The sequence below is a fragment of the Bos mutus genome, chromosome 29 (assembly GCF_027580195.1).
Source record: "Bos mutus isolate GX-2022 chromosome 29, NWIPB_WYAK_1.1, whole genome shotgun sequence".
NCBI classification, from domain to species: Eukaryota; Metazoa; Chordata; class Mammalia; order Artiodactyla; family Bovidae; genus Bos; species Bos mutus.
This window is the reverse complement of record NC_091645.1, coordinates 1,698,378-1,717,328: the sequence shown is the minus strand read 5'-3', so window position 1 is coordinate 1,717,328 and position 18,951 is coordinate 1,698,378. Positions and strand designations below refer to the sequence as shown.

Sequence of the window (18,951 nt, the reverse complement as noted above, 5' to 3'; positions counted from 1 at the left end):
AGTCTCTGCCCAGCACTGTGTTCACCAGCGTGGGGCACCTGGCATCTCCTCCCTCCCATCAGCTGTGCTCACGGCTGAGCCCGGTGCCCACTTTGTGCTTTTCCAAGGCACGTCTTGTTTTCTGTGGTGTGGCTGCTGACAGGTGAATTTCTCCCTGGTGTCTCTCTCCACTTAGATCAGCTGTTTATCAACTGATTGTTTTGCTGTGGCTCCAGCATCCGGTGGCAGAGGCCACGCTGCAGTGCCCGCGCCCACCACCACCCCGCGTGGAAGAAACGGTGATCCCTCTAGTCATAGAGAAGAACAACCATTCCTGAAGCACGAGGCCCCTCTCTTGGTGCCGTCACACTCTGTAACGATTGGAAGTTTTCCTGCTGATCAGTTCCCTCCCCCTACTTCGGAACGTGACAGCTTTATTTCCAGACTCCACCTCAGGCCAAAACTCAAGCGGCCCCCTAAAGTATTGTTGAGTTTCTATGGAATACATTTCCTCCTTTGTTAAGCAAGGCAGCGCTAGCTGGCCAGACAGTCTCTGGGTGACTAATTCATTTTTCTCTTAACAACTTGGAGATACGGGTTGTTTTCCATTGCTTCCTTAGTCCATCAAATAAGACAGTAGCCCTGTAGAGCGTGTGTGGCTGTGTGGGTGTCTGTTGGTGTGTGTGTGTGCAGGCTGTCTTTGTGCGGCAAAGAAAGGGGAAGTGTGTGGCTAACAGCACGTCCACACCCCCGACTGCCCTCCTGCCAGAGTGCCGCGTGCTGCCATTCCCAAAAAGTGGTGTGACGCTGCCCTCTAGACGGTGACATGGAAAACTTCACTCACTCCCCAGAGATGAAGTTTGGAGACCTGTAATGATATTCTTGCCTATAAAATATTTATACCCCTATTTTAAAAATAATCTCACTTAACCTGGTGTTGACACCACGTTGGTCCATGCAAATGATTTAAATTAACTCTGAAGGGCAAAACCCAGCCCACTCCATCGTCCCTTCACTCCTCACTCAGTCTCTCCCCTTTGAAGACAGAGCGGTGACTTTTGGCTGTCAGCTATTTGGAAGCTCATTTGCCACGGGTTAAGGGTTTCGAATCCATAATGTAAATCTCTTGATTGACAGACCTTTGCCCCCGATGGCACAATCAATTTTCTACTGTGTGGCTAAATTCTTTTCTGTAAGCAGATGAAAGCGCCCCAAGGAGTGAACTCTGGCAAGAGACGGGGCTGGAAAAATGCACAAGGTAACCAGTGTCATTTCTGCTTTCTCTCTGGCTGTCCGCGAAGACAAAGGGGTTGATGACCCGGGAGAAGTAACCTGCTTTGCAGGCAGTAATAAAGGCAGCAACTCGGAAGTTCAGTCCCTGAGTTCCTTCCAGTCGGATTCGGGCGACGACAATGGTAAGAAGTCCCGGGATTTGTTTCCCCTGGAGGATGGTGTTTCCTGTGCTGGCAGCCGCTGGCTGAGGGGAGGGTGATGGGACCTGTTTCGTTTCCTGACCTGATCTTGGACTTCTGCCCATGCTCACAGCTTTTTGGTGAACTTTGGTGTTTTTGGAAAACACCACTGTTGGGTGTTTTCACAGAAAAAGCAAAGCTCTCATGGAGCTGCCCCAGCTGTGAGCAGGCGCAGAAGGAGATGAGGCTCCCCCAGACCTCCAGCAATGTGTCCTCTTTGATTTGGGTCATGATGGAACCACCTTCTCCCAAAGAATACTCTCTAGCAAACTGTGATTTATTTCCTTTTTTAACTCGTGATGATGTCTTCACTCTTCACTCTACATCCAACCTCCGCATCATTAGAAATTCGTTCAGAGGCAAGACCTCCTTCCAGTAGAACCTGCTTCCCAGAGAGGCAGTGCCTTCATTCAGCTGAGAACCCCTTATGATCGTGTGGGGTCGTGAGCTTTTGGAGACTCTAGTAGACATGATACATCCGCTCCTTTGAAACATTAACATGCACCCAAAATGGTGCATCCCGTCCCATGTGGCTCATGAGCCCCACTGACTCCACAGCCACCGCCTCCACTGCCTACGAGCCCCTGCTTACGGAGAGGGTGTTAATTCTGGACTCGGTCTTCTGACCTGAGGAACCAGGCTTGGAGACTGGGTTGATCCCCCCAGGAAGGGGAGGGGAGCAGAAATGGTCATGAAACAGTGAGAATTTACCACACGGTGATGAACCAAGAATAATTTCCAGTAGTCATCAATAGACAGGCAACCTTATCCTAGTCTATACCTTATGCCGTTTTCCCATTTGTCAACAACTGGTAAAAATGGAATATGTATTAATGTATGGCATCATTCAACCCTAAACCCTTGCAGAGTCTCTCTTGAGTGCTGCCTCCAACACTGGGCATTCTGTACCATGAAGTACAAAATGAAAACAACACAGTCTTTGCTGTCCCCCCACTCCCACCCCACAGGTAAAGATAGAAACAGGGGAGCCCCAAGACTATAACATCAATCACGGAAGTAAAATAGTCTGCTTTCCCCATCACTACCCTCAATCCCTCCCACTTCCTTCCCAAATCCCTGGCCCTCCTGAGAGGTGTAGAAACCATTGGGCAACAAGCCACGCTGACAGCAGACTTCCTCCAGCCTATATCAGAAGGTCAGAGGCAGGTCTCCAGATCTGGTTGCCTTGGTGTTTACCCCCTTCTTCAGCCCTACCAGAAGAAGAGCTGTCTCTTGTTTGTTTCATCTAGAGGCACCCAAGAACATAGTGTTTCCATCTCCGGACAGCAACTCCAGTGACGATGTCCGGTTGACTACTTTCACAGTCTCTGCTCCATGACATACTTGGGCTTTCATGCTTAGCATTCTAGGCTGGTCCATTCCAGCAGGCTTCCTAAAGTGTTAGGAATCTTCTTCCAATTAGTGTTGTTTTTTTCCTCATTCTTGTTTTTTAAATTATGAAAGTATGATAACACATTTATAGGAGACTTAGAAAAGACAGAACAAAATTGCAGATAATTTCACTATATATTACAATTTTTTTAAGTAAATTAAGATTTTTAGTTGGAGTTTCAATATCAAACTCTCAAAAGTTAATAGAATGAATATACTGAAAAGTAGAAGGATACAGTGGACCTTGGTAGCTTGGATGATAAAGAATCTGCCTGCAGTGAAGGAGACCTGGGTTGGATCCCTGGGTTGGGAAGAACCCCTGGAGTAGGTGATGGCAACCCACTCCAGTATTCTTGCCTGGAGCATTCCACGAACAGAGGAGCCTGGCGGGCTACAGTCCACAGGGTCTCAAAGAGTCAGACACAACTGAGCGACTAACACACACATACAAAGTAGACCTGAAAAGCACATGAACCAATTCAATACAATTAAGATTTATACAATTTTCACACAATTCAGTTCAGTTCAGTCACTCAGTCATGTCCGACTCTTTGCGATCCCATGAATCACAGCACACCAGGCCTCCCTATTCATCACCAACTCCCAGAGTTCATTCAGACTCATGTCCATCGAGTCAGTGATGCCATCCAGCCATCTCATCCTCTGTCGTCCCCTTCTCCTCCTGCCCCCAATCCCTCCCAACATCAGAGTCTTTTCCAATGAGTCAACTCTTCGCATGAGGTGGCCAAAGTACTGGAGGGTCAGCTTTAGCATCATTCCTTCCAAAGAAATCCCAGGGCTGATCTCCTTCAGAATGGACTGGTTGGATCTCCTTGCAGTCCAAGGGACTCTCAAGAGTCTTCTCCAACACCACAGTTCAAAAGCATCAATTCTTCGGTGCTCAGCTTTCTTCACAGTCCAACTCTCACATCCATACATGACCACTGGAAAAATCATAGCCTTGACTAGACGGACCTTTGTTGGCAAAGTAATGTCTCTGCTTTTCAACATGCTGTCTAGGTTGGTCATAATTTTTCTTCCAAGGAGTAAGCATCTTTTAATTTCATGGCTGCAGTCACCATCTGCAATGATTTTGGAGCCCCCAAAAAGATAAAGTCTGACACTGTTTCCACTGTTTCCCCATCTATTTTCCATGAAGTGATGGGACCAGATGCCATGATCTTCGTTTTCTGAATGTTGAGCTTTAAGCCAACTTTTCACTCTCCACTTTCACTTTCATCAAGAGGCTTTTTAGTTCCTCTTCACTTTCTGCCATAAGGGTGGTGTCTTCTGGATATCTGAGGTTATTGATATTTCTCCTGGCAATCTTGATTCCAGCTTGTGCTTCTTCCAGCCCAGCGTTTCTCATGATGTACTCTGCATAGAAGTTAAATAAGCAGGATGACAGTATACAGCCTTGACATACTCCTTTTCCTATTTGGAACCAGTCTGTTGTTCCATGTCCAGTTCTAACTGTTGCTTCCTGACCTGCATAATAGTAGGATACAAATTCTATTCAAGTTCCCATGGACTATAAACTAGGAGACCCTGGAATATATCCAGGGACATAAAACAAGGTACAAAAATTTGATGGTCTAAAGGTATTGAAATCATACAGAGTCTGTTCTCTTAATCACTGTGGAATTATGTTAGAAATCAATATCAAAAGATATTGATTGAAAACATAAGCCATATGTTTTCAAGAGTAATATGACGTTTATGAAAAGAGATCTTTGACTTAGCCTTCTACCCATTGGTTTAAGCCTGATCACCTCGCCAAAAACTTCTGGTATCAGATGCTAAGGCGACCCAGGTGGGCACAGAAATCTCCTCCTCATTTTCTGACTATTTCAGAGGCCAAGCTCCCATCTACACTTGGCGGGTGGGAGCCGGGCCTCGGGTCGTCCCAGGTTGCCGTTGGTGCCATGTGAGGGTGAAACCATCAGTCCTGCAAAGGTCATCGTCCATGACTGGCATTTGGCTCAGAGTAGCGCGGCTGACCAGCAAGTAATTATCCCTGGGAATAGTGCGATCTTCCTCGGAGCCTTTGGGAGTTACTAATGAGAAATTAGCATGAGCTTATGAGCCTCTGCCTTCCTAGATTGATTTCCCTGGGCCACGAGGTGTGAATTTATGGCGTGGCAATTCCTGCCGACCATGCCTTTAGATTTGCTGCTGTTTCCCTTCCTCCGAGAACCCCAGGGGATAAGAGTGTCCGCTGTAGTCCAGTCGGTGGACTGTGGGAAGCTCTGGGCATTTGCGGGCAGTTCCTTTGTTGTTGTTGTGCTGTTGTTAAGAGTGTATATTCAGAAGACGTAACTAACCTGAGACTGTCCTTCTCCTCCCTCCTGTCGTCTTTCCTGGCCACAAGCATCCATAGTGACTGTCATTCAGCTTGTCAACAATGTAGTTGACACTATAGAGAATGAAGGTATTTACTGTTTTCTTCCGTAGCATTTCTTTGGGCAACTACCTTTTTAGGAAATACTGCTTCCTTGTTACTTCAAAAAAGGGATGATTTTATTTTATTTTTTTCAAGTATAATTGTACAGTATTATATATGTTTCAGATGTACAACATAGTGATTAATACTTTTTGAAAGTTATACTCCATTTATAGTTATTATAAAATATTGGCTATATTCCCTGGGCTGTATAATACATCCTTGTAGCTTCTTTATTTTATGAACTAAGGGTGATTTTAATCAGCTGGCAACAGTAAAAAGGTGGTTTCAAATGAGACACTGAATGTCTCTCTCTGAATTAGAGTGAATTTTACAGTTTTGAAAAAAAATCCAGTTCATAATTTTTTCAATATGTGAGATACTCTTTTTACAAAATCTCTTCCCAGAGAAGAATATCCACTTAGTTGAAGTCCAGATTAATACTAAGTTCATTCTTACGTTCAACATGATTGAGCACCTACCATGAGCTAGGGATATTTAAGAAATCATTCAAAGCTACAATATTATGGGGATTGATTTCAATCAAGTAACTTTCATTAGTGATTTAAAACTACTAGGGCCTGCTATAGATGGGTTTTTTTGTTTGTTTGTTTTGTAAATAACAACAGGGAGGAATAGGAGCATTGTTAAAAGTCATTTAAAATGTCCTGTTGTACCCTCTTCACATGCCTTGGACTGTCAGTTTCACTTCTCCCTTTGTATTTAAACAGTGTCTGTCATGGATCAAGGACAGAACTTCAACCGAGGTGACACTGCCACGCCCCCAGCACCAGATGTTCCTTATGCATTAGAAATTTCTGAGTTTGCTCTTAACCTGTCCGTCTCCCTCCATCGTTTCTGAGTGTCTTTGACCTGATTTTTGCATGTTCCAGGTGTCTCGTGTGCCCTGACTTTTGCATGTTCCAGGTGTCTTGTGTGCTCAGCACTAGGGGTGAAAGCCCTGCTCACATCTCCCTCCCCAAGCCTCTCCCTTCCCCAGTCATTCATTCATTTGCACGGGTATCTCCCGCCCTCCTGCTGTCCACAGGAAGGCTGGTGCATCTTGCCTCTTAGAGCATGTTGCCAGCCTGGCTCTGCACTTAGCCTACAGCTAGAAAGAGGGCGTGGAGGGGAGAGCCTTCTAGAACTGTGTTTCCACAGCGTGCCCTTGCTCACCAAGGCTGAGAGGGAGACGCGGCAACAATCAGGTGTCCTCAGAGCTGCCGCTGCCTGTACCCCCAGGGCAAGAGCACGGCTGGGCCTGAGAAGGGCCCTATAAAAAGCATGGGGCTGTGCCTGGCTTCTTAGCTGTCTCCTGGGCATTGAAAGTTGCATGCCAGGTCCCCTGCCCACGGCTTTCTGCGCCCTGTGCCCAGCGCCGCCCTGGAGGAAACTAACTGCCCTGGCTTCCCTCTCACAGCCTACCACTGGGACACGTCCGACTGGATGCCTGGGGCCCGCCTGTCCGACATAGAAGAGGTGCCCACCTATGAGAGCCAGGAGGGCGCGGCGCCACCGGGCAGTGCACGGGGGCTGGAGAGCGACTACTACCTGGGGGGATACGACGTGGACAGTGAGTACCCGCCGCCGCACGACGATGACTTCCTGGGGCAGGACCCGCTGCCGCCGCCACTGCCCGAGGACTTCGCGGACCAGTACGACGGGCTGCCGCCCGCGCGGCCCGGCTCGCTGGCCGGCACGCTGAGCCCGGGCTGCCGGAGGCGGCCGCAGTTCCACCCCAGCCAGTACCTCCCTCCCCACCCCTTCCCCCACGAGACGGACGTGGGGGGCCCGCCCGCCGCCGGCGAGTTCAGTACTTTTGCTGTGAGCGTGAACCCGGGCGCGGAGGCCGCGGCGGGCCCCGCAGATGGCGTGGCCCTCTCCTTGCACAACTCCCGGGGCCCCTCGTCCTCCGACGTGTCGGCCAGCTGCGGCTTTGACGACTCCGAAGTGGCCGTGAGTGACTATGAGAGCGTTGGGGAGCTCAGCCTCGCCAGCCTCCACATTCCCTTTCTGGAGACCCAGCAGCAGACTCAGGTGTAGAGGCGGCATCAAGCCCGCGGGCTGGCACAACGCGCAGAGACCGGCTCGGCTCGCAGCTCCGCACAGCAAACAACGTGGTATTTTCAGCTGGAAACTCCTTCCCCGTACTGTCACGAGCAAGCTCGACTCCGCTTGGGTGAAAAGGAAAGGCTCAGAAATTGTTTCTGAGAGGTGAACCATCGTCCGGGCAGCACGTGCCTGCCTACATGACCCAGAGGTGCACCGAGGTTTTCAAGGGGGAATCAAGCTCAGCCGTGACGTTAGACGGCCCGTCTGTCTGCTTTGTGCAGTCTTGTGCCCTGGGAAGTGTTACAGCGTCGGTCTGGTCCTTGCAGTATTAATAACTGGCAGCAAGCCAAGAGGGTTTGTTGCATGTAATTTTGAGCCAATGGGGGGAAGTGAAAATAGTAGTTATGACTGTTGGGAAAGTTAGTCTCTTAGGCAAAAGAAAAGAGGAACGACCATTATTAAATAAGAAAATGGGCTGAAGCCTTTCAAATCAACTTTTTATTTTTTTTAAATAAGCTACCCAATTTTCAGCTATAAAGTTAGGTTTGGGTAACATGTTTAGTATGCTCAGTTATTTTTGTTTGTTTGTTTGTGTTAAGCATCCAAAATAATATAGTTATATTTTATGATCATTGAGAAAGATATCAATGAAGAGGAATACTTGAGATATCTGGGTCCCATTTTGTAAGTTGAGGGGAAAGTTAATATTGTGCAAACATTGGAAAGAATGTGATTATCAGTCTTTGTGTTTTCCAGTAAATATTCTTGACTGTAACTACAGTTTTAACATTGAGGCAGAAATTGGCCTTTGTTCTGAGAATCAGGAAATAAAGAGACAAAAAAAAGGAATATTTTAGTACATTGTTCCCTAGAATGAGAGATATTGAGAGATTTAAGCAGAATTCACAAATTCAAGGGAAAAAAATTTAATACTTCCAAAGTTTTCAGCTAGATAATCACAGTTCTTGATAATGCAGATAAAAGGTGTGTGTTTTAAATTGGTAGCATCATCACTATAGATGCAATTTTGTTTTTTAAAAAAAGGAGAAGAAAGATTAGTTACTGTGTATAAATTATAATAGTGTGTGTATCTGGGCCTATGTACAGATATGTGCTTGCACTCAGTAAGGCTGCTCTTGAGGAAAAGTGACAGGAAGGTTTTAGGATACAACCTGTGTTAAAAATCTTGCCAGCAAGGCCAACCTTCCGATTTCTCTGATCTTGATGATATTAGAGAAACACCAAATGCCATATTTTTTTCCGATTCAGTTAACTTTATTTTGGTATTGCCGTTTATATTAACTTGAAGCAAAACTGAGCTTTTTTAAGGAAGAAGACAAAACAGTATTTTGTTAAAATTTTTCAGAACTAAACTCTTACTTGAAAAAAGTATAAAGTTTCATTACCCCCTGCCCTTTGGTTCTCCTCTCTTCCGACATGCGGGCTTTGACCTTGAGTTTCCAAAATTGCCAGGAGAATCATCTGACTGGGAATACAGTAACTCGAAGCTTAAAGGTGATGAGCTGAGTAACTTTTCTCTTTTGCATCAGTCGGCTCATGGGCACGTGCACAGAGGCCATGGTTAAATAAATGCGTATTTGCACTCTCTGCATATGAGCGAATCTCTGTGTCCACAGTTTCTGGTGACATACGGCGTTGGTGTGTCTCATCCACTCAGACGTATTTTTCAGTTGTTTCACTCATGTTCAGTCCACTTCTTTATAGGAGTGTTTCCACAAGTTTGTGGTTAAAACAAACAAACAAAAATTCCTATTCATTCTCAAGCTTCCTGAGTAAACTGTACACTCATACACTTCACAGATTTTTCAGCTTTTCTCCTCTTCCTATCTCTTAGTCAGACCTACTCATGGAAACATTATCTGCACTGTGGTCTTGAAATAAATGAATTTCACTAAGGCTGCTTGGGAGAATGAAATCTTTGGTATGTTCCTTATGTAAGAAACCCATTTGCAAGAATCACAGAGAAAATGACAAACGAATGGTCTAGAATAGAATCGCTGCTACACTTTCTGTGATGCAGTGGCATAAAAAACAATCAAAGTAAAACCAACAATTCATTTCTTGCCCCAGGAAATATTAGAAGGAGATTAATGCCGATGAGTCACTCCTGCTTGCACAGCATACCCTCCAGGCAGAGTGCCCTCGGAACCCAGTAATGAAGTAATAAATAGATCCTAATGCTGTTGTGAAGTCACCCAAGAAAATTGTGCCCACTCTTGGCTCTGAACTGTATAAAATACCTCTTTCTTCAGGATATCTTCCCCTGGTTTTCTGCAGAGTAGCTCTGCAGCTAAATGTATCCCAGACAAGTGTGTTATGTTTTGATCAATTACCTTTAAACACATGGTATCTTTTCACTTTCTGGATAATTAGCTTTTCCTGTAGATTCTGAAATGGTTTGCAGCCAGGCCAAGATGGAACTAGGTGGGGTGACCAATGATTCAAGAGCTGGAAGGGTCCTTAAGATCTGCTTATCCAATCCCCTTATTTTATCAAAGAGGAAACATACCCAGAGAGGGGAAGGGACTCACCCAAGCTCACACAGAAAGTTAAGTAGCTGAACAAGAACTAGAACTCATCCATTTGACCAGTATTCTTTCTATTACTATTATTCACCACTAATCTGCATGGGGCATGGTATCTGCCTGCTTCTGCTGGAGCTTTGATTTCACCCCATTCCTGCTTTGGGATATACTAGAAGATAGAACTCATGGAGAGTATTTCTCTGGAAGCCTCATGATCTTAGGTTTTTTTTGCAGCCCCCATAGGAAAGGTGTATTGACAAAATTCATACATTTCTTTGGACATCTATCAAAACTGCTTTCACCAAATGAATGTTTTCTAAAATGAGGATGGAATGATAGTTATAAAATGGAACTCAAACTGATCAGTAAGTACAGTAAAGCTCTGATTATATTACCTACCGGGTCCATTTGTTTTTCTTTTTTCTTTCCTCCCAGCCCTGGTATTTATGCCTACCCCATTCACCCTGATGAACCACATGGGAAAGATTTAAGCCAATTAGTGTCTTTCCCATACATGTTTTCCTCACCTGTATGTGCTACCTCTGGAAGCCATTTTCCATAGCCCATTGTAGGCACTTTACTTGTATTGCACACATTCTGATTAGGTTGAGAGTAGCTGGACTAGTGGTGCTTGTCATACAGTCAGCAGAAGCTCTGGGCTGTAAAAGATAAGGTAGGTGTTTAATTTATTTGCTTTCTTCTATGAGGATTCTGTTACTGAGTTTCATTCCATGCCAACTTTCCATGTACTCCTATCCTGCCAGTTCATGAAATGCCATTGTAGAAGACTTGGTGATATGAACAAGTCACGTCCATGCATTTAAGATTTATCCTATCAGACAATTGGGGTGAAAACCTAGAGAGGGGATTGATGCATTCCTGGAACTTACCTGGAACCACTCTTGGGAATCATTAGCAGAGCCTGGGGAAAAGAAGCAAGGGAAACATTGTTGGCCAATTCCTGTTTACTTCCCACCCCCACCCACCCGCTGCCCCGCCGATGCCTGAGTCTACATGATCAGCATCAGGGAGACAAGAGGTAAGCCAACTAGATCATTTAGGACCCAGGGACACCTCCATGGGAGAATTTTGGGAGCTCTGCTGTTCCTTTGGCATGCATTGTCCAGATAATCGTCTGGTCTCTCCTCTCTGCTGCCCTCCCAGTGCACGGATATTGCTAAAGTGGTTAGGGTTTATGTTTTTTGTTTTTAGCTTCCAATCATGAGAAATGGAGATGTGAAGAGGCATTTCTTTAGCGTTATCATTTTGTGTGGTCTGTGACAAGGCGGGTTCTGTGTTTTTGCTGGGGTTTGTCCTGCAGCGTTCAACTGCACATTAGTCTGGTGGAAATCCACAATGTCTTTAAGCTTCTGGTTGTATAATTCTAGGGTTTAAAGTTGCCATATGTGGATTTGGCATCAGTTAATATTTAGCCAGCTGGCTAAGAGATAGGAAAAGAATAAGATTTTCTTTCCTTATGTAATAATGAAAAGCAATAATTACAAGTATGTAATATTACACAAAGGCCATAATTAGTCTCTTCCAGTGTTTAGAATGCACTCGAGAATCGTAGAGTCGTTTGGAGTGTGTTTGGACCCATCAGTATGTACTGTAGTACCCTTCTGGCAAACAAATACCTGAATTGCTACTATTGAACAATTTTATGAGCCCATACTACTGCATTTTGGGAAATGACAAATGTGTTCAGATGTGTTCAGAAATGGAAGCAGTTCTTTTTAAGCACTGTATCAGAGAGATTGTCATGTAAATTTACCTGTTACAAACAGGCTGGTTTGTAAAAGATGTATGTTTCGGTGTTAAAATGTTTATAAAATTGTATATAATGGTTTCAATTTTCCAGGCTTTTGTAGATATACTGTATTTGATGCCTATCAGGATACTTTAATTTGGGGGGTTGAATATAATGTTAAGTCACCCACGCTGTTGGTCTGCAAACTATTGAGGTAACTACACACACACACACATAAAGCATTTTAGATTTGAAAATGGTGTTTTTGAGTCATTTCCAAATGTTCTATAGCCTTTCTTTGGTTCCACTGTTTTCATTTAACTTTCTCTGTTTCCAAGAAAATGTTTTTATTGACATTTTAAAAATCGAGTGTGTTTTGCCCAGTTACTAAGTACCTGATTTGTATGCCATTTCAGATTCAGAATGAAGTACATCATTTCTTCACACTCACATACACTCACCTCAACTTGCACACACATCACACACCAAACCTTATGCAAAGGGAAAGCTAACACTTAAAGTGGATCCTGTCCCTTATGGAAATGAATTGTTTCTGCATATAATGCTGTTGGCAGTATTCAGTCTTGTGTTCTTTTTCTAAAAAAATGAAAGAAAAACAAAAAAGATAACAACAACAACAACAACAACAAAAAACCCACAAAAAAAACGAACAGTGTACAGGTTTGTAACTGCCAAAATTTGATGGTTAAACAAATTTTCAAGTAAAAAGAAAAAATTGAAACTATCAGTCGTGTTGACTTTTTTAAGGGTCGCCTTTCATTTGTCTTCCGTTAATTGCTCACATGGCAATTATATTTGTAGGGATAGTAGTTTCCTCAGAAACTTCTTTCTGCCACAGAGACTCCCACGGGGTCTGGTGCACGCCTACACTGAAATTTGATGTACCTTCTTACTGGGTGCCATCGCCTATAGGGTTTTTTTCCTGATGGGGATGAAAACAGTGCTGGGTCATTGAGCCTCATCACTGCAGAAATCTTTTGTAAATGCATCCCCATGCATTCTAGGCAGCTTTACCAGCAAGCCTCTTCCTAAATAAATGCTGCTGCTGCTAAGTCACTTCAGTCGTGTCCGACTCTGCGCCACCCCATAGACGGCAGCCCACCAGGCTCCCCCATCCCTGGGATTCTCCAGGCAAGAACACTGGAGTGGGTTGCCATTTCCTTCTCCAATGCATGAAAATAAAAAGTGAAAGTGAAGTCGCTCAGTCGTGTCCTCATGGACTACAGCCTACCAGGGTCCTCCGTCCATGGAATTTTCCAGGCAAGAGTACTGGAGTGGGGTGCCATTGCCTTCTCCATCCTAAATAAATAAATAAACCCAAAAATTGGGGACACAATTAGCACCGAAGTTTCCTCCAAAAAGCAGAGCTCTAGACAATTTTGTATACAGACTAAAAGTCAAAATATATACAAGAGAAGTTGAGGAGTGCCAAATTGATCTTCTGAAGAAGTGACATTACAGGAAGTTAACTTGAGACCACAAGGGACTGACTACAAAAGGAGAGGCACAGTCCCCACCCCTCCTGGGCGCGGGAGGGCCAGGCCTGCTGTGAGAGCATCCTTGTCTGAGCAGCAGCGGCACGAAGGCGCCTCCTCGGGCACTGAGAGGCCTGGGGCTGGCCCTGCCCGCTCCAGCAGCCCAGCTCCACCGACCCCTCCCTCCCCGGGATGCTGGATTCTCACTTCCGTGCTCCCCTGGCTGGGCTTTCAGTCTCTCCTGACCAAGTGGGCTGCGATCCTCCGGTTGCCTGTCCATCTGTTTCAGGAAGGGGGACCCCTTCCAGGGCCTGAAAGTGGGTCTTGTCTAACACTAGGAAACGAGTTGTCCGAGGAGACACATGTGCTGACAAAGCAAGAGCTTTTACTGGGAAAGGGCACCCGGGCGAGAGCAGGAGTGTTGAGGGAACCCGGGAGGACTGCTCTGCCCTGTGGCTTGCAGTCTAGGGTATTGTTATTAGTTTCTGGGTTGTATTTAGCCAATCTTTCTGACTCAGAGTCCTTTCTGGTGGCGCAGGCATCACTCAGCCAAGGTGGATGCCAGCGAGGATTCTGGGAGGCGGTTGGACACATGGTGTCTCCTTCTGACCTTTCCTGAACTCTTCTGTTTGGTGGCGACTTATTAGTTCCGTGTTCCTTACCAGAACCTCCTGTCGTAAAAGGACTCCTGCAAATAGTTACTATGGTGCCGGCCAGGGTGGGAGGTTTCAGTCAGTGTGCTTCCTCTAACACATCCATGCATTTGTAGGCAGATAAACAATCAGATAAAAGAGGGGGCGCACCAATTTGCTAGCTTTGCCCACTTCCATGATATTGATGCCAAAAACTTAGCCTCTAGGCACTGGTGCTGAATCAGAGACACAGTTCTGGGTGAAGTAGAAAACAACAGCTTTATTGCTTTGCCAGGCAAAGGAGGTCACATGGGCTTATGCCCTCCAAACTGTATGTCTGGGATTTGGTGAGGAGTTTTACAGCAGTGGTTCAAGGATAGGGTTGCTGATAAGGATCAGAGTATGTTCGGGGCCTGCCCTCCTTTAATCTGGTCTCAGGTGGTCTGTTGATGAGCTTCTGTGATTCCCAAGTTATCGATCTGTGACCTTCTCTCTGGAATGAAGAATGCTTCATCAAGTAGTTAGCATCTTCCATTCCTTGGGGGTTTTAGTTCTACAGGAGAGCTCGGAAACAGTGTGTTCTTCCCTTCAGGCAGAACCAGGATCCTGCCCCAAGGCTACACTATTATTTCTTGACTGCTACTCCTCTGTCTCTGCATCCCTTCCCTTGCCTGATAATAACTAATAACTGAACCTGCCCTTTGGAACTCAGGGAAGGCCGTGGGGCTAAAATCCATTCCCTACAAACTAGGAACAGGGGACACAGAGAGGCTTCCGTGCCCAGGAGCCCCGCAGGGTGCTGCTCGGTTTCAGTATGAACTCTTGTGTCATGGCTGGCTTCAGACCACCAGGATAATGTGAACCAGCTCACAAACTGCTGGGCTCTGGAAACACAGTCTGAGCCAATGTCAGTGGGGCCCTGGCTCCCCCACTGGATCAGAAGCCACCTGAGGGCAGAGTTGAGTCTTTTCTGTCTTTATTTCCTGGGTTTCCAGGACAATACCAGGCTTCCCAGATGGTGCTAGTGGTAAAGCAGCTGCCTGCCGATGCAGAAGACATAATAGATGAGGGTTCGATCCCTGGAGGAGGAAGTGGGGACCCACTGCAGTATTCTTGCCTGGAGAATCCCGTGGACACAAGAGTAATGAGATCGCGAAGAGTCAGACACGACTGAAGCAACTTAGCACGCACGCACAGTGCAGTACTGACCCTCACTAGACATTCTTGATTGAAAAATTAATCAGTGACATCTCCAACTAAATTCCCTTGATCTTATAAATCCTTCCTCATTTTGGTGAATCTAGTAACTGCAATAAGAAAGATGTCAAGAGAGGGAAGCACTGAGAACGCTCAAAGTCTCCTGCCTTTCAATCCAACAACACAGGGATGTGCTCATGAATTGAGCAAGAAAATATTCGTGTTCAAGACTCTCCTGTGGCCACCCTTAGCAGAAAGAGAATGTGTTTAAATCTCCATCCTTACCTCCAAAATGGTAGGGACACCCAGAGATGTCAATTAAGAAATAACGTTGGTCTGGCTAGGGAAAGAGGAAAGAGATTTTTTAATGTCAGTCTCCATTCTCTGCTGTTTCTTTGAAATAATGGACTGGTTCTTAGCTTGGAAACAGATTTCTGTGGAAAGGCCACTTTATCTGTCTGGGTCGGGGTCTCCAAGGCACACCTGAGTTCAGTGATTCCCTAAGATAACTGGAGATTCAGCACAGGGGAGCTCAACACACATTCACCATCCAGGGTTTCACTGAAGGCTGGTCTTGTCAGCACCTCTGCCTGGGATGTACCAAAATTCCAGACTCCCAGAAGAAATGTAAGCGTTCAGCATAAATGACGCTAAAATGGTGGGAACTCCCCCTTAAATTCACTCTTCCAAACACAGGTCAAACGCTGCCGTGAGCAGGGCTTTCAGAGGACAGCGTCAGGGCTGCGAGTCTCTGCACAGACCCTCTGAAGTTTCTATCAGACTGACACTCTCCTGTTTGTCCAAGTTCCTACCAGTTAGCAGCTTCCAGTTTCCGCTGGCCTCTCCGTGTTGCCTGCAGCTCTTCACACCTTGACCTGCCCTTCTCTGTGTGGACAGAAGATCCAAACAAAACACTTCTGCCAAAACAGCTGAAATCAAGCTGGTCAACAGATGATACTATTCAATTGTGATTTCTGTAAAAATTCTCATCTGCGGTCACTAGTTCTCTTCTAGTGCACAGCAGGGCAGTTTCCCAACCTAGATATACATCTTGAAGCACTTTGGCTCGTTTCTCAAAATTCTTCCTTTTTCTCTCCATTCTTTTACTTTCCAATTACTTTTCAGCCACTTATGCTTGTTCTGTACTGTTCTTAATAAAGATTTGGAACAACCTAAATAATTAACAATAATGATAATTTGGAACTAATTGGCCTCAAAATTAAAGCAGCCTAACAGATCAAGCAAGAATAAGGGGATTAAAAATAGAAAACTCTATCTAAAACATTTTTTCATGTCCCTTTAATATTTGTACTGCCTTTTCCTCTTCCTTTCTTGCTTCCTTTATTCTTCTCTTTATCTTTTCCTTTTTCTTACTTCCAAACCAGTGCAGGTTCATCACAAAAATGAGATAAAGGAAGCCAGGCAAAAGAAGGGCTTGTAGAACACTTGCATATGTTTCTAAAAATGGTCATTTGTTTTTCAGAGTATATGATTTTAGGACATTGTCTACATAGATTAATATTTTTAAATGAGAACCTTTATGAATATACTTTTTGGAATTATAAGAAATATTGCCCCAAGTAGTAGATAAGTGCTTTCCACACAAAGACAGACATAATATAAAGACATCCAAAACAAAGCATGAATGGTCCCCAGAACATTTTTCTTTTTGTGAATTTATGTATTTTTAATTGAAGGATAGTTGCTTTACAATATTGTGTTGGTCTCTGCCATGCATCAGCATGAATCAGCTGTAGATACACACATGTCCCCTTGCTCCGGGACCACTCTCTCCCCTGCACTTTTCAACTGATGTTCCCTCCAAAACAAACAAGATCGTTTCTTTAAAAATGTAGGGGAAATTTTTAAAACTTTTTATGTTCAAATTATTCTCTATTAAGTGCTTTCTTGGTGACCTTTTGTAATGATTTCCTTTTTAGATGTTTTCTGATCTACAAGTCCCTCGTTGGTCAACCAGGTTCCACAAGAGTCAAATATCTCTCCTTCCATGTCACTTTCCCAGGCTTTCCGAAATCCTTCCTTCCACCCATTTTTCCAGATGTGCCCTTTCATTTGGTAGCAAGTTGCATTGAACTGGCACTTAGTATGCAGAGCCCTTGATCAGCTAGAGCCAAACCGGCACAGACCTTGACTCCAGGAGAAAGCAGGAAGAGATGTTGGAGCAGACACTATTTTTACAAATTTTCAGTTCATTGGTGAATATTTGTTTAGTGTGAATACTTATGCTTCCGCATTCAACCTCCTAACAGTGAGAGGTTCAGATAATGGCAACTTTTTGTATAGGTGGCGCTAGTGGGAAAGAACCTGCCTGCCAATGCAGGAGGCATAAGAGACACAAGTCTGATCCACGGGTGGGGAAGACCCCCTGGAGGAGGGCATGGCAGCCCACTCCAGTACTCTTGCCTGGAGAATCCCACGGACAGAGGACTCTGGCGGGCTACAGCCATAGCATTGAAAAGAGTCAGACACAACTGAAGTGACTTAGCACACACAGCACAAATACACATATATAGATAAGAGTCACATAATGGGATTCTAAAAAATTGCTCTGAAACTTACTGTGTTCTCTTAACCCTCTGTCTTAGACATCTTTACAGGTCCATGCTGTATTCTGCTTGATGACATTGTTTTCCATGTCATGATTATTCCATAATTTTATGGAATCATGCCCTTCTTTTTAAATTGAAATATGATTTATTTATAAAATTATAGTAGTTTCAGGTGTGCAACATAGTGACTCAGTACTTTTAAGGATTATACTCCATTTAAAGTTACTTACAAAATAATGGCTCTATTTCCCTGTGCTCTACAATATATCCTTGTTGCTCACCTATTTTAAACATAGTAGTTTTTATCTCTTAATTCCACACCCCTACCTTGCCCCTTTCTCCCTCCCTCTCCCTCCTAGTTTGTTCTCTATATCTGTGAATGTGTTTCTATTTTGTTATATTCATTCATTCTTTGTGTTTTTTAGATTCCACATATAAATCAATCATGCCCTTCTAGACTGACTGTTTTAATGTTTGGATATTACAGACAAGACTCCCATGAATATTCTTGTATAAATGTACACACGTTAGGATTCCTGAAGGATGGATTTCTGCAAGCAGAATTTTTAAATCAAAGAAGACCTCCACTTCTGAGTCTGAACCTTTCTCCCATTTTAATTGCTTTCAAAATGGTTTCATCAAATAATAATCCCACCAATGCATGCATGCTAAGTCGCTTCAGTCATGTCTGACTCTTTGAGACCCTATGGACTGTAGCCTCCCAGACTCCTCTGTCCATGGCATTCTCCAGGTAAGAATACTGGAGTGGGTTGCCATGGGATCTTCCCAACCTAGGGACTAAACTTATGTCTCTTATGTCTCCTGGATTGGCAGGTGGGTTCTTTACCACTAGCACCACCTGGGAAGCCCCATTCCACCAACAGTAACACCCAACATGCAGCAACTTATAACTTACTCTCTCCACCAAGTGCATAAAGCTGGCCTCTGTTCTGGAAGCCATACTGCTGCTCCAGATTCTCAGGAGATCCAGGTTAGGCACTGCTATGGCAACTGCTGATGCTGAAGCTGAAGCTCTAATACTTTGGCCACCTGATGCAAACAGCCAACTCATTTGAAAAGACCCTGATGCTGGGAAAGACTGAAGGCAGAAGGAGAAGGGGACGACAGAGGATGAGATGGTTGGACAGCATCACTGATGCAATGGACATCAACTTGGACAAACTCTGGGAGATGATGAGGGACAGGGAAGTCTGGCGTGCAGTCCATGGGGTTTCGAAGAGTCAGTCAGACACGACTTGGCAACTGAGTAAACTTGCTGCCTGCATGAGCACCGACCCATCGAGTCTCGATATCATCTGTAAACGCTGCCTCACGTGCCGCTCGTCTCGGCCTGTTCAGGGAGAACAGGCGCCTGTTGTGCCTGTTCCAACAGGAGGGTCCAGGCAAGACAGATGTTAGCAA

The 18,951-nt window shown here is 44.8% G+C and overlaps 1 protein-coding gene across 1 annotated transcript in view; it reads left to right on the top strand.

Moving 5' to 3' along the window:
• FAT3 (FAT atypical cadherin 3) overlaps positions 1–12,379 on the top strand; it is an 801,625-nt gene extending 789,246 nt beyond the window's left edge. Inside the window, exons 25-28 of the mRNA XM_070365061.1 lie at positions 1,281–1,394; positions 5,215–5,274; positions 6,018–6,053; positions 6,707–12,379. Of these exons, the coding sequence (XP_070221162.1) occupies positions 1,281–1,394; positions 5,215–5,274; positions 6,018–6,053; positions 6,707–7,329 (833 nt within the window). The 3' untranslated portion in view covers positions 7,330–12,379. The remainder of the gene's footprint in view (positions 1–1,280; positions 1,395–5,214; positions 5,275–6,017; positions 6,054–6,706) is intronic.
• The last annotated feature ends 6,572 nt before the right edge of the window (positions 12,380–18,951 follow it).